An 11,954-nucleotide genomic window follows, 5' to 3' on the forward strand; every position below is an offset into this window, starting at 1 on the left:
TTGGAGTTTTAATTTTGTCAAGCTTGTACAAGCTAGGCATTTTCATACAGTTCGGAGCAATGTGACAGCCTACTTAACATTTTTGTTTACTTATAATTAACTATTAACTAGTAATTTTGAACCCGCTACACAAAAACCGTGTTTACCGATAAGTTTATCATAGATTCGACAACCTTAGGCGGTTACCGTAGGACAATTAAAATCCGTCGTTTTTGTCGTGATCATATGCCTTCGCTTCGACTCCCGGAAAAGTCAAAATTCGTAAACAAGGCCGAGAGTTCAGCGACCGTTGGGATCTTTCGAGAACACCTTCGAAAGGAAAACCCCGACGCCTTTTGTCAACTCCGACGGTTATAAATATAGCGAATAGGGAAGCGAGGCAACCTTTAGTCATCGAGTGACACGAGCAGAACAGTTAAGTCGATACTTCCCCTGCGCCGATACATTCGTAATCTCTAATCAATCGAGCAAGTTGCGTTATACGGCTAGTGTACACTTAGGGTATACGTAATAAATTATATCGTTAAACATACTCTAGTGTTTCTAAACCTTCTATCGCCCACATACACCTCAGAAATAAATTTGTTTTGGATCTAATAAGAAATGTGTGCGTATAAGGCATGTAGCACATAATAAAACAAAACGAAGGAATTTATAACGTGGATCTTTTTTATTTATAATACTATCATATACGTAAATATTGTTCGTCTACATCAATTATATTATATTACCGCTTATACTTAGTTCTTATATCGTTATTTTCAAACGCTTAATTCACATTTAGATACTCGACGTTTCGTATACAACGGCGACAAACGTAGCGTAATCTTAATTAATATGTACTTAAGACTAAGGACTAGATACGACGATAAACTTTAAGTATGAATTTTAGTGATTACCGTTGATCATCGACGTATGGACGCAAAGAATATAAAAATGTTGAACTCTCTAACAGAAGAATACAACCGAATTTGTTGTAATTAATCTTTCCGTTAACTCTGATCAGATATTGGTATTTCAATTATTTTTCGGTATAAATGGTGTTCGTGTTTCTCGCGGTTCTCGTTTGCCGTTAGCTTCACAGCTGGTTGGCGTAAGTCTGCGTTGGGTGGTGGACAATTCTCTGAAAATTGCAAAATATTGTCAAATACATTCTCTATCCCTGGATGAATATACGAACAGCTTGTAGAACTATTTTATTCAGGTACTAATGATAATAATTAGAAGAACGAGAATCGTTATTTTTTATAACGTTAACAACCTGCGAATGGAACGTTTCCTTCGCGGCCACAGATGAAACGCGCCGTATATCAAAGGATTTACCAAACTGTTGGTCATGCCGAAAAAAAAGATTACGTTTTGTAATTCCTTACTGAGCTGAAAATATCAAAGCTTTTTATAATCACTACGATTCAAATATTTACAACGTCTTAAAATGTAAAAGTAATCGATCTTTAGTAAGTCGTATTAACGCATCGACTGTTGGGCCGAAGTTGCGTGGTCTTTCATCGTTACCGAAACTTTTTCTCTTAAAATTTGTTCATCTTCCCGACGTCATTTGAAAACAATTTGGGCGTGACGACAACGTGGCGTCATCAGCAGTCGACCTGTTAATCGGATCGACTTCTCGCCAAGATCGTCAAGTAAATCTAATTAATTTAAACTATTTACGTGTTTGTCAGGATCAAGGAACATAAAAATGATCATCATTGTATAATACGGTGTCCACCAGATGATGAAAGCAGTTATAATAACGATGCTGATTCTCAATGATTTGGCCTTTGCTCGATGCATTAATTTTCTTCGGTTTATATTTCCATTTACGTGACGTATATCGTTATTAGTTAGCTTCAATTTAAATATCCTTTCGCTTCCTAAAATTATTTTCCTTGTAGCTTGGATCGAACGTACAGTTCGTACGTAATGAGAATGGAATACATACGAGAGATTGTGATTACGGTGGAAACGTAGGTAGCGACGAGTATCGCGAGAGGAAGAAGGAATATGAAAAACAAAACGAAGGATCCGTAAAGTTGTTCCTGCCAAGGTTCCGTGTAAAATCCGTACGTCACGCATTGTTTGAAATCTTCGATGAACGGTCCTTGAACTACATGGAATATGATAATCTGGAAATAATAAACATTATCAAATCCAAATGTAGCGTATATAAATATATGCAAGCGTGAATGTTTGATTTCGTTTTGGAATTCATTCTATTACGGATCGCTAAACTCGCGCGTTTTACGATTTCCATAAGCTAATCGATCAATATCGCCAGGTTATTTCATTTATTTACCACTTGATAGTTGCTAAAGACTCTACGAAATGTACAATTTTATTTCCTCGAATTTTGAACATTAATATTTAACCGAACCCTTCGTTTATTAATTTATTTATTTGCGCATGGGCTTGTATTCTCAAATTTAGTACGAGGAATTAAATATTTTTACAAAGAACGCGTAAGGTGTAAAAAAAAAAAAAGCGTAAAAGCCAGCATAGCGTGATTTTATAGATTCGGATCGGTAGAGATCTATGGTAAAAAGTAAAAATGCAAAATTAGACGTTGACATTGAAGATGAAGTTTATTTGCCTACACCGATAACAAACAAGCGCGATCTAAATATTTTTGTCCAAGAGAACGGTGGAGTTATGCGACCTATAGTTTCCATCGAGTCTTTTGCTTTTCCTCGTGACAAGAACAATACGATGGAATGAAAAAAAGATTCGACTTTGAACTTCACCGTCAAGATCAATTTCGCACGATTGCTTCTCAACAAATTCTTCTCCACCTATCCAAATATGCAGAATCGCACTATGGTGGCAATTTTCTTTTATACTCTGTACATAGGTACATATGTATGTACCAATGTACGAAGCGCGAGAAGGACATTCGTCATCGATGCTATTCGATCGATTATGAAAATTTATAATCGTAAGTTGCACGTGTAGGCACTTTTTACGACCAATTTTTTACGATTCTGCCAAACCATACGTTTTTTCGCGTGCTAGGACGACCTCGATGGAAAAATTATTCATCGCCATTTTGACAAACGAAGCTACTTTGATCGTGCTCGAAACAGCATCGTTTATTTGTAAACGTCGACGCTCGTTCGTCGATCGTTCAATAGCAATGTGACGGAAGAAAATTTCGGCTCGTTGTATCATCTTAAAATTTCTTGTATTTAGTTAATTTCTGTGGAAATTGGAATCAACGAATCATGGATTAAATGTCGCGATCCGAATGGAAGCGAGCTTGCAAAGACTAAGTGGCGTCTAGGTACTCTGAACGCCGATTAATCGCTGCTGCCGTTAAGGTACTCCGCTTTTTCTGATTATGCTTTCGTACAATTTTTCTCCATGGTCAAGTATCAAAAAAATAACTTCTCGAAATTTCAAGATCGAACGTTTCGCGCAAAGTTGTCAATTTTACGTTTATTTTACTTGAAATTGATTCTATAAATTAGACGCGTAACGCATGCAGGAACAAAAATACAATGTTTAAAGCGTACTTCGAAGTAACTTCTGTCTTAACCAAGCATATTTTTTGCCTGTTTCGTTCGAGCGAATAAGTCTTACGAATAAGTAGCAATTTTCAAGCACGATATATATAATTTAATCTTTTCTCGAACAAAAAGATTCGCGTACGATTAAACGTTTTTAAGATCGATCGGTTCGCTCGCAGTTGGAGAACGAATATAATCATGGTGAGCGATTCGGCAAAAATTCTTGCCCTGGTTGTCACGGCAATAAAAAATCTTCGCGAATTGAAAGGCTCGACTTCTCGAGAAATTTTACATTATCTCTCGTCCGTCTACGATATTTCACCAAATGTGGCACGTCGTCAGGTTAGCAACCGTTCCCATCACGCATATTCTCGCCTATTTTCACGCGTATATTACGCATATATATCTCGTCGATTCTCGACGATAATTTCACGCAAACAGATGCAGACCGCGTTAAAACGCGGCGTCGCCTACGGTATCCTAAAGAAGAACGGCGGCTGTTACATTCTACCGACGAACAGCGAGATAAATTGCCAAGAAATTGCCGAACAGGAGGTCAATCTACTGGACGTCTGTCGCAGAAATAGAATGCAGAAAAAATTGGGCTGCAAGTGCAAGAAGAGACGGCGTAGACGTAGAAGAAGGAAAAGAAGGTTCTGTAGATGTAAGCGGAGACGAAGGAGGAGAGTAAGAAGACGAAGCAGAGTTTGCGGAAGGAGGAGAAGAAGAAGGAAGAGGAAGTGTCGGTGCGGTGGTCTAGGAAGAAATCTAAGGAGAGGCGATCCAGATAGGACGAAACGAGCCGGGATACCCCATGCAGCCGAAAACTTTCCAAGTGGCAGACTTTTCGAAACGTCGGAGGCTTACGATTCCGCGGCCAGCGAGAAAACCTCTTTGTCCAGCATCACCTCGGCAACAGACTAGAAACGTTCATCGGTAGGTATATCGTGGGCGGCTTTAATTTTTGCAAGATTTTTGCGTCGGAAGGTAGGATATGCCGGACACCAGGCTAGATCGAATCACTTTTCTACGTCTTATTCGAGATTCGTAGGTCGTAACCGGGCCGTAGTCGGAAAAGGCTTAGCTTTGCCTTAAAGTGCGAAGCGTCTCAAAGTACGCGAGCTACTTCTTTTCGTTTTAGGTGTAAGACGAGCAGCAGCAGAGACGGCATGTACCGCGACAAAGCAAAGCTTAAGACAGCAATTTATACGAGGAGCTTTCCTTTAGGGGTGTGCTCTTACGTTTCGTAAGAAATTGATAAAATGGTAAACAGCCGGGAGAAAATGGAGGATGGTTAAATGGATGGTTTAAAAATGGTAGATGGAAGATGGAAAATCGAAACAAGTAGAAAGGTATTAACGATTGGCGGAGTATTTGCTGTATTTGCTGAGACAATATTTGTAGAAGAGCGAAGAACAGATAAAGTAGAAAGCAGAATTTAATTTAAAGATAAAGAGATATTTTACGGTATCGTATTAGGCGTATAGAAGCGTCTATTTATACATTTTAATATATCGATATATTTTACAGTACCGCAAGAAAAAGTAGTAAATTCGTAGTGGAAGAACAAGATCAAATTATCATCGTATAAGCCAGGACAGAAGATCGAAAGAGACAAAATATACGAGATCTTTCCAAGATGTGTCATTTTTATAAGCGTTTATATATTTACGTGCATTCAGTTTTTCTATTACCTTTTTTATTTTAGAGTGTTCGTTTTTGCGTAGATGTTATATTATAGGACATGGCTTTAATATTTCGTCGTGCCTCGTTTACTTTGTAACGAGAGGAAAAATATACAAATTATACAGTTAAAGTTGTTTCTACTAATACCGCTAGCGAATATCGGTAATCGTCTTCTCGAATATTTCACCGCTAATTGAAAATTTTCCTTCCATAGCGTTTTTTTAAACGCAAGATAACTCGTTGACTTTTATACGGTTTAGCACGTATCGTTATTTATATTTAGCGTTTCTTCGATCCTTCTGAAATACGTTATTCGTATATCTGGATTTACGTATTCGAAGGAATAACCGAAACGGTAATGGAATTTTATCGAAATTGATTCGAGACTGATCTAATCTCGCTTTTAATACCTGTCTCGCACCGTCGTTATACGCATACAGGTAAAATTCGCAATTAACAACGAGTCTCGACGTAAGAACCCTATCAAGCTCATCGAACTTAAATTCCGAGTGGCCAGAATTTTTAATTAAATTCAGCGTTCGGAATATCGATTCGAACTTTTAAATCAATTTCTCCGACGTTTAAAACAATTTCTTGTTCGGCTTCTTCTTTTAATTAGTATAAACGTTCATTTTTCATGGCACAACGTAACATCGTTACGCTTCGGTTTTACTTTATCATGAATTTACATATAAATTTGAATTTTTTCCCCTGTCCAGACATCCGCGACTGTTTTACACGCCTCCATTCAGAATTTCGGTTTTATCGCGAAAGCGGCGCGTGGTGTTCCGTGGTTGCTTCAGTTTCCAATTTCGATGCGATGTTTTCCAGCATTATACAATTTCTCTGTTCGTGCTCGTGACGAGTGCTCTATTCTCAGGCAAATTAAAAGCGCGACACTACGACACTCCGCCACGATAAATTGCACCGTATGCAGCTACGATAGAAAAAGTAATCGTCGACCAACTGGAATTGGCAAAGGACGCGTTAATCGACACGCCTACGCCAACGAGAAAAGATCCTCGATCCGAAAATTCAAGAAATTACGCAACTCTGACAATATATGTAAGGGATATGTAATTCTTCGTTGCTGCCCAAATTCATTCTTCAGCCTCGAATTCACGGGCGAGATCGATCTCCGATAATCTGGCTACTTTTCGATTTTGCGTCGCGTCATACTTGAATCACGTACATCGACGACCGAATCTTTTGTTTATTGGATTGATTTTTTTATCGAGATCAAATACGATCGAATACGAGTAATGGTAACCAGTTTCGCGAGGATTTAATTTTCGCCGAGTTTCAAAGTTAAAACAGCAACCAAGTTAAATTGAAAGTAATAATTATAAAGATATGGTAATAACTTTTATCGAGAGTCTCCTTTTGTTACGATTTACGTAGCACGGAACCAATTCTTCCATTACGTTTTACATATTACGTACGTATTCAGATGTTGCACGTAATTAATTTATACTCGATATTAACTTCGTAAAGTGTTTTGCATTTAACGAAGTTGTTATACGCATTAAACGAATTTATGTTCGCGGGTATTAGCACGTGTTAGCGAAACGATACGCGTTCTATAAACGTCGAATCGATTCACGCTCATAAATGTATATCGAACTTAATATTTTTATAATTAGTAGTCATTAGTAATTATACCTGACACAACACGATGTTCCCTTTGCTAAATCATTAAATAACGTAATAAATCTTAACGATGAATTTTAATGAACATGGACAGCTACATCTACGTCCGTTTAGATGTAAATAAACGAGTTTCTTACTTAATTTGAATTCGTAAACTAGAATGTCACGAGTTACGTAAAGAGAAGAAGCAGAGAAGCAGCTAGACGCGGATGATCGTCGTACGACGAAAATTGAATCGACGCTTTTTAGATTTTAACTGCCGCGAATCTCGGAGAACAAATTTTTATAAGGAAACAAACGGAATGCGTGTTCGAACGAAGCAGACGAATAAGTCACGTCTTTTGACAAGTTACGTCCTCGTTCATTCGTTAATCGATCGAGACGATAGACTCGAGCTCGAAAAACGACGTCGTCGATTTTTCCTGAATTTTGCCGCCCGTCGTATCGAGTTTCTTCTACGATCGATCGTATTTATTTACGACGAACGATGGGACATCCTTTCGAGGTACGTACGTTTGTTCGAATTTCAAGGATTTGAACTGGGGCAAGGTTTCGCTAACGCAAATTCATCCCTTTGACTAATCCGAACAAGGCTTCGTAGCAACTCTTACCTGAGGCGATGCGAATATAAAGGACAGTATCCACGCCAGAACGACAAACTTGAGACACCTGTCAGCGGTATTCATGCCTTTCATCGGGTATCGTATAGCAAAGAACCTGTCCACTCCGATCAGCACCAGTATAAAGGTGCTTAGATACAAGCTGAACACTTGTGCGAATTTGAACAACTTGCAGGCGACGTTGCCGAAGATCCAAGCCACGGTGTAGCTCCACACCGCGTCCCCTACCATGCAGAACACCGTGACCAACAGATCGGCCACCGTTAAATGCAGGATCAACGTGTAAATGGCCGACCAAGCGTGTTGCTTTCGTCGATTTATCGCGATGGAGTAGATAGTCGCGACGTTCGCCACGAAGCTGAGGATCGCGATCACGGAGAGCACGATCACTTTCACCACGACCACTCTGGTCAGCTGTGGAGCGTGATTCAGGCAAGTAACGTTGTTCAGGACGCCGGTGGAAATTAGCTGGGCGAATTCGCTTATGTTGCGCCATGGCCGAGCGTGAGGGGTGTGGTTGACGCCACGAGACTGATCGGCGAAGTCGGTCAGGTTGTCACAGGCTCGTAACGTGTACGTGATATCGTCGATTGGTAATAGTACAGAGTTTTCCATTGTTCTTGCTATCGCATTACTTTTGCATCGTACCTGTGAATCGTGGTTTTCTATTGGTAGCTATTGGTGACCATGCTTCGTGAAATACGCGCCTATAATACCATATACATATATACGTAATATATCGTAGTATATAATAATACGTAGTATACAAGGAAAATATAATTTTGCGCAAAGGTTCGAATAAACGTACAAATTTCTATGCGTCGTGTAAAGCATTTTGACGTTTCCTGCCTGTATTGGTCAAATTTGAAACCAATTCGAAATTGCATATCTGGATCATCTATCACCAGAATATTAACGTCGAGATAATGTCTCGCGATAATCTGAATCGGAAATTCGGATAATTAGTACCGAATAATCGACGTTCTACCATTATCTATGGGATAACGAATATTCGTCGTCGAATCGAATCTCGCAGTTCTCGAAACTTGGAAACTGACCACGAAATCGATCGTGGAATCAAACTCTACATATTTTATGCGTGTGCGCGTGGCTGTAACTCTCGAGTTACGAATCAAGTCGCGCGAAACGCCTCTGTACGAGAACATTTTCAAGATTTAGTCGTAATGTCTCCTTTCTCTTTTTAACGTCTAGGTACAAATTCCCTTATATCGAGATTACAAGGACAGAAGGCAAAAGACAGAAAGCGTCGTATCGCAAATTTTAAGGAATATACTCGCGCGGCATTCCTACGAAGAACAAAATATCTTATAATTTAAATTGTACGTTATGCGCGCGCGTATCTCTCCAGATACCAAAGTTTAAAATTTAAAACACGATACGTTATAACTTTATACTCGCGAAGGATAATTCGGAATTTTATTCCACTTTACATTCGCGAAGCTCGTAAATGTTTTCTTCTCCCTTTTTTGACCGGTCGCTAAACTTTAGCAGAAAAAATTTGCCAACGCGTACTTACCTCTGATCTTCGTCTTCTCCCAAAAACGTCGGATTTACCGAGTTTTCGCGCTTAGCTGGATGACCGCGCTCGGTTCGTATTAAAATTAAATTAACGAGATTCAGCCGGGTACAGTCGTAAAGTCTGGTCACCACCACCTTCTTTTTGCCAAACTCTCGCATTCGTCCAACACGTTATCCGACTCTTCTATTCACTCCTCTTCATTCTATTCGCACTTCCCTTCGTCTTTTATTCCTCGACTTTCAGATTTACGAATAAACGATCGCTTTTTTTTTATCTCCGTCTTTATCTTCCTCTTTTCTCGATTATCGCGTGCTTACGAAAGAACGTTGCCATCGAGACGAGGATTTTCTGAGCGGAATCGAACTGAAACTGTCGAGCGCGTCACGTCTTTTAGCGGTACAAAGATGCTCTTCATCGTCTCTTTCATCTTTTGTAAAAGACGAATTATGATTGCGAGCAAATCGAACGTAAGCGTCGGATAAATAAATGTTTGTACGTTTCGTTTGAAAGAAATTTGATTGTCAACGGACTAATGGTGCGAAAAATATCTGTCATACGAAAGAAATAAGAGGAGAAAAGAGATTTTAGCAAAGTGGACAAAGTTGTAAAGAACTGAAACCGATATACACTCGCTCGACCAGCTCTCTTTACGTACGTACTGGTTAGAATTTTTTCACAAGTATTTTTCCTTTCATCGAAGGCGATTCGGTTTTTACAAAGTGAATAACGAACGAAAGCGAAAATGAATAATTAATGGGAATCACGGCGTTGATCAACTTCCTTATTTCATTGTTTTTTTTTTGCAATCGAGAATCGGCTATAAATAATTTATTATCTGTTGTTCAAACGTCGTTGATGTATGTTTGTTGCGAACGGCGAACGATGGTAAAGTGTTGGTCAATTTTGCAACAAAATAACGAGTAGATAAGTATTGATCGTTTTGCGCGAGAATAATTAAACAGAATTGCCCAAGAGCCCTTGGAAGAGCGAGACGAACGAATGTAACGAACGTGTCATGTATCGAATAAATCTATTAACCCCACGAACAAGTATTACATAGGTACGTCTGTACATACATATCGATGTATGTATTTAAGAATCGTCGGTTGATTTATGTCGAGCGTATAATTTTCCAGACCTGCCTGTAACGATTTAACGAGTTGGAAATATTAAAACAGGTTCTTCACGATTCAAAGGAAACTAACTATTCCGTTGTAATTGATGGTTTTTAATTAAGCAATTAAGATAATGTACGTTGTTAACGAAGCGAATCAGATAACGAACGAGTTTCCAACATTGTATGTAGATATCTATTTTAGTATACGTGTGCCGCTATATAGTTTATATGGTCTAGTCTATGTAGAGTCTACACGTAAAGTTATATTTCTCTATTTTGACGGCGACTTTGATTAAAATCATTCGATATTATGCAAACACCTACTTACCGTCTTACGTTAAACACTTTTCTCCTCTTCCGATACGACAAAGTATATTTTACGACGATACGTAAAAAGCTTGTTTACAAGATGTAGCCATCGTACATATTTCTCTTCGTATCTGATTATTATACATCGATATTGTTCGTAAACGATGTTATCGATTCGTTCAACCATTCAGATTTTACGTACATATTTTCTCGAATACCTATACATCGATCGTGTGTGAAATATTTGTAAGAAAAGTAGTAAGACTCTTTTTTCTTAATTCGTAAGTCGGAGAATAATAATTCCTTAATAGGAATTCGTAACGTTGTACCGATATGTCGATGTTAATGTTGCCATATGGAAATTATTAAACGTTCGGTGAATATTTACGAAGGTCGATCGCACGATTTCACGGTTTATATTCGAGAAAGATCAAAATCGAAGAAATATAATCCCGCTAACTATCTGGCCGTGGTACGACAATTGCTTGGGAAAGCATGCCGTGTCAGCTTAGCAATTAGAAAATTCAAATTGTAGAAACACAGTCCGCCCTTGATCGGAATCTATATTCTATCGTGATTTTAATTTTAATTTCCTATGTGTCGGTCGTTCGGATTAATTTATCGCGTTACGATTCTCGTTTCCTTCGATATCGTTGCATAAAATCAATTTTTAATATCTTTATTTCTTACCCGATCTACGTTTCTTGTTCGATCTATCACGGAATAGAGTTACTCACAGTTCTTAGAAAAAACTTGTTACCTTGGTCAATTTTAATCGCAGCTTTAGTTTTTCTTACATCGATAAATTTGTTTAGCAATTTCACTTGTCTAACAAACTCGTTAACTTTGAAACTTTCCTGGTTCTCCGTTTCGTTAAATTTACTACGTATAGAATCGATGTTTGGCGCGTTTTCGTCAAATACCGATTTATCGCTTAAATACGATTCGATTTCTTGAAATATCTTTCGTTGCACAATTTTTTAAAGCTCACCACCTTATCGGAAACACGCGTGTCACTTTAACTTTCGTTTCGTTCCACTGAAAATACTCACTCTTCGCTTTAGTCAGAAATTTCAACGTTCCTCGATAGACACAAAGACACATTTGCCGGTTGTTCTTAGTTTGTTCGAATTTGTAGATATCGTAATTTATTTCTTAATCACTGAAATAAAATTTAACTGCACGGAAGATGTTGTCTTTTTTTTTTCTCGATATCGATGATTCGTTATCGCGTACACGAACTTATATTCGTCGGACGCCTGTACTCGCTCGAGGATCGATTCGTTCTGTATCTCGTCTTTCGTTGCTCTCGGTTTTTCGTTCGATCGCATAACGCGATCAACGAAGAAAGAGAAGTGGCAACGTTATATTAGCGCCTTGCTAATAGCATAATCATTCAACTAACAAAAACTACATCCTTTCTTCGTCCCCTCTCAGAGAACAATAATAATTTCTTAGAAAATATTATCATTAAATCGATGAATTTACGACACTCGTCGTACGATGTCTGATTTTTTTGCACAAATTCG

At 38.5% G+C, this 11,954-nt stretch overlaps 2 protein-coding genes across 7 annotated transcripts; one reads left to right on the forward strand and one right to left on the reverse strand.

The window, feature by feature from the left end:
• Nucleotides 1–648: 648 nt before the first annotated feature.
• Nucleotides 649–11,954, reverse strand: LOC126917678 (gonadotropin-releasing hormone receptor). 6 transcript variants are annotated; one of them, XM_050724839.1, is made up of 7 exons: nt 11,186–11,950; nt 8,997–9,368; nt 7,451–8,107; nt 1,943–2,126; nt 1,672–1,874; nt 1,262–1,377; nt 649–1,123 (listed from the first exon to the last, which is right to left on the reverse strand). In XM_050724839.1, the coding sequence occupies exons 3-7, from the start codon at nt 8,072–8,074 to the stop codon at nt 1,018–1,020; spliced, it is 1,233 nt and encodes a 410-aa protein (XP_050580796.1). In that variant the 5' UTR covers nt 8,075–8,107; nt 8,997–9,368; nt 11,186–11,950; the 3' UTR covers nt 649–1,017. The 6 variants fall into 6 exon arrangements, with proteins under 6 accessions (XP_050580796.1, XP_050580797.1, XP_050580795.1 ...); XM_050724840.1 differs by having other exon boundaries at nt 11,116–11,950; XM_050724838.1 differs by lacking the exon at nt 11,186–11,950 and adding an exon at nt 10,445–10,643.
• Nucleotides 3,702–4,566, forward strand: LOC126917683 (protamine-like protein). Its single transcript, XM_050724856.1, has 2 exons — nt 3,702–3,845; nt 3,945–4,566. Exons 1-2 carry the CDS (start codon nt 3,702–3,704, stop codon nt 4,425–4,427), a joined length of 627 nt encoding a protein of 208 aa, XP_050580813.1. The 3' UTR covers nt 4,428–4,566.

Source organism: Bombus affinis, chromosome 6 (genome assembly GCF_024516045.1).
Source record: "Bombus affinis isolate iyBomAffi1 chromosome 6, iyBomAffi1.2, whole genome shotgun sequence".
NCBI classification, from domain to species: Eukaryota; Metazoa; Arthropoda; class Insecta; order Hymenoptera; family Apidae; genus Bombus; species Bombus affinis.

What these genes read in the sequence shown, in the direction of transcription:
- LOC126917683 (XM_050724856.1), top strand. Translation starts at nt 3,702, where the DNA reads ATGGTGAGCGATTCGGCAAAAATTCTTGCCCTGGTTGTCACGGCAATA. An exon ending in CAAATGTGGCACGTCGTCAG is followed by an intron (nt 3,846 to 3,944) that starts GTTAGCAACCGT and finishes TCACGCAAACAG; the next exon opens with ATGCAGACCGCGTTAAAACG.
- LOC126917678 (XM_050724842.1), bottom strand. Translation starts at nt 8,074, where the DNA reads ATGGAAAACTCTGTACTATTACCAATCGACGATATCACGTACACGTTA. An exon ending in TTATATTCGCATCGCCTCAG is followed by an intron (nt 2,127 to 7,450) that starts GTAAGAGTTGCT and finishes TATTATTTCCAG; the next exon opens with ATTATCATATTCCATGTAGT. An exon ending in AGGAAACGTTCCATTCGCAG is followed by an intron (nt 1,124 to 1,261) that starts GTTGTTAACGTT and finishes TGCAATTTTCAG; the next exon opens with AGAATTGTCCACCACCCAAC.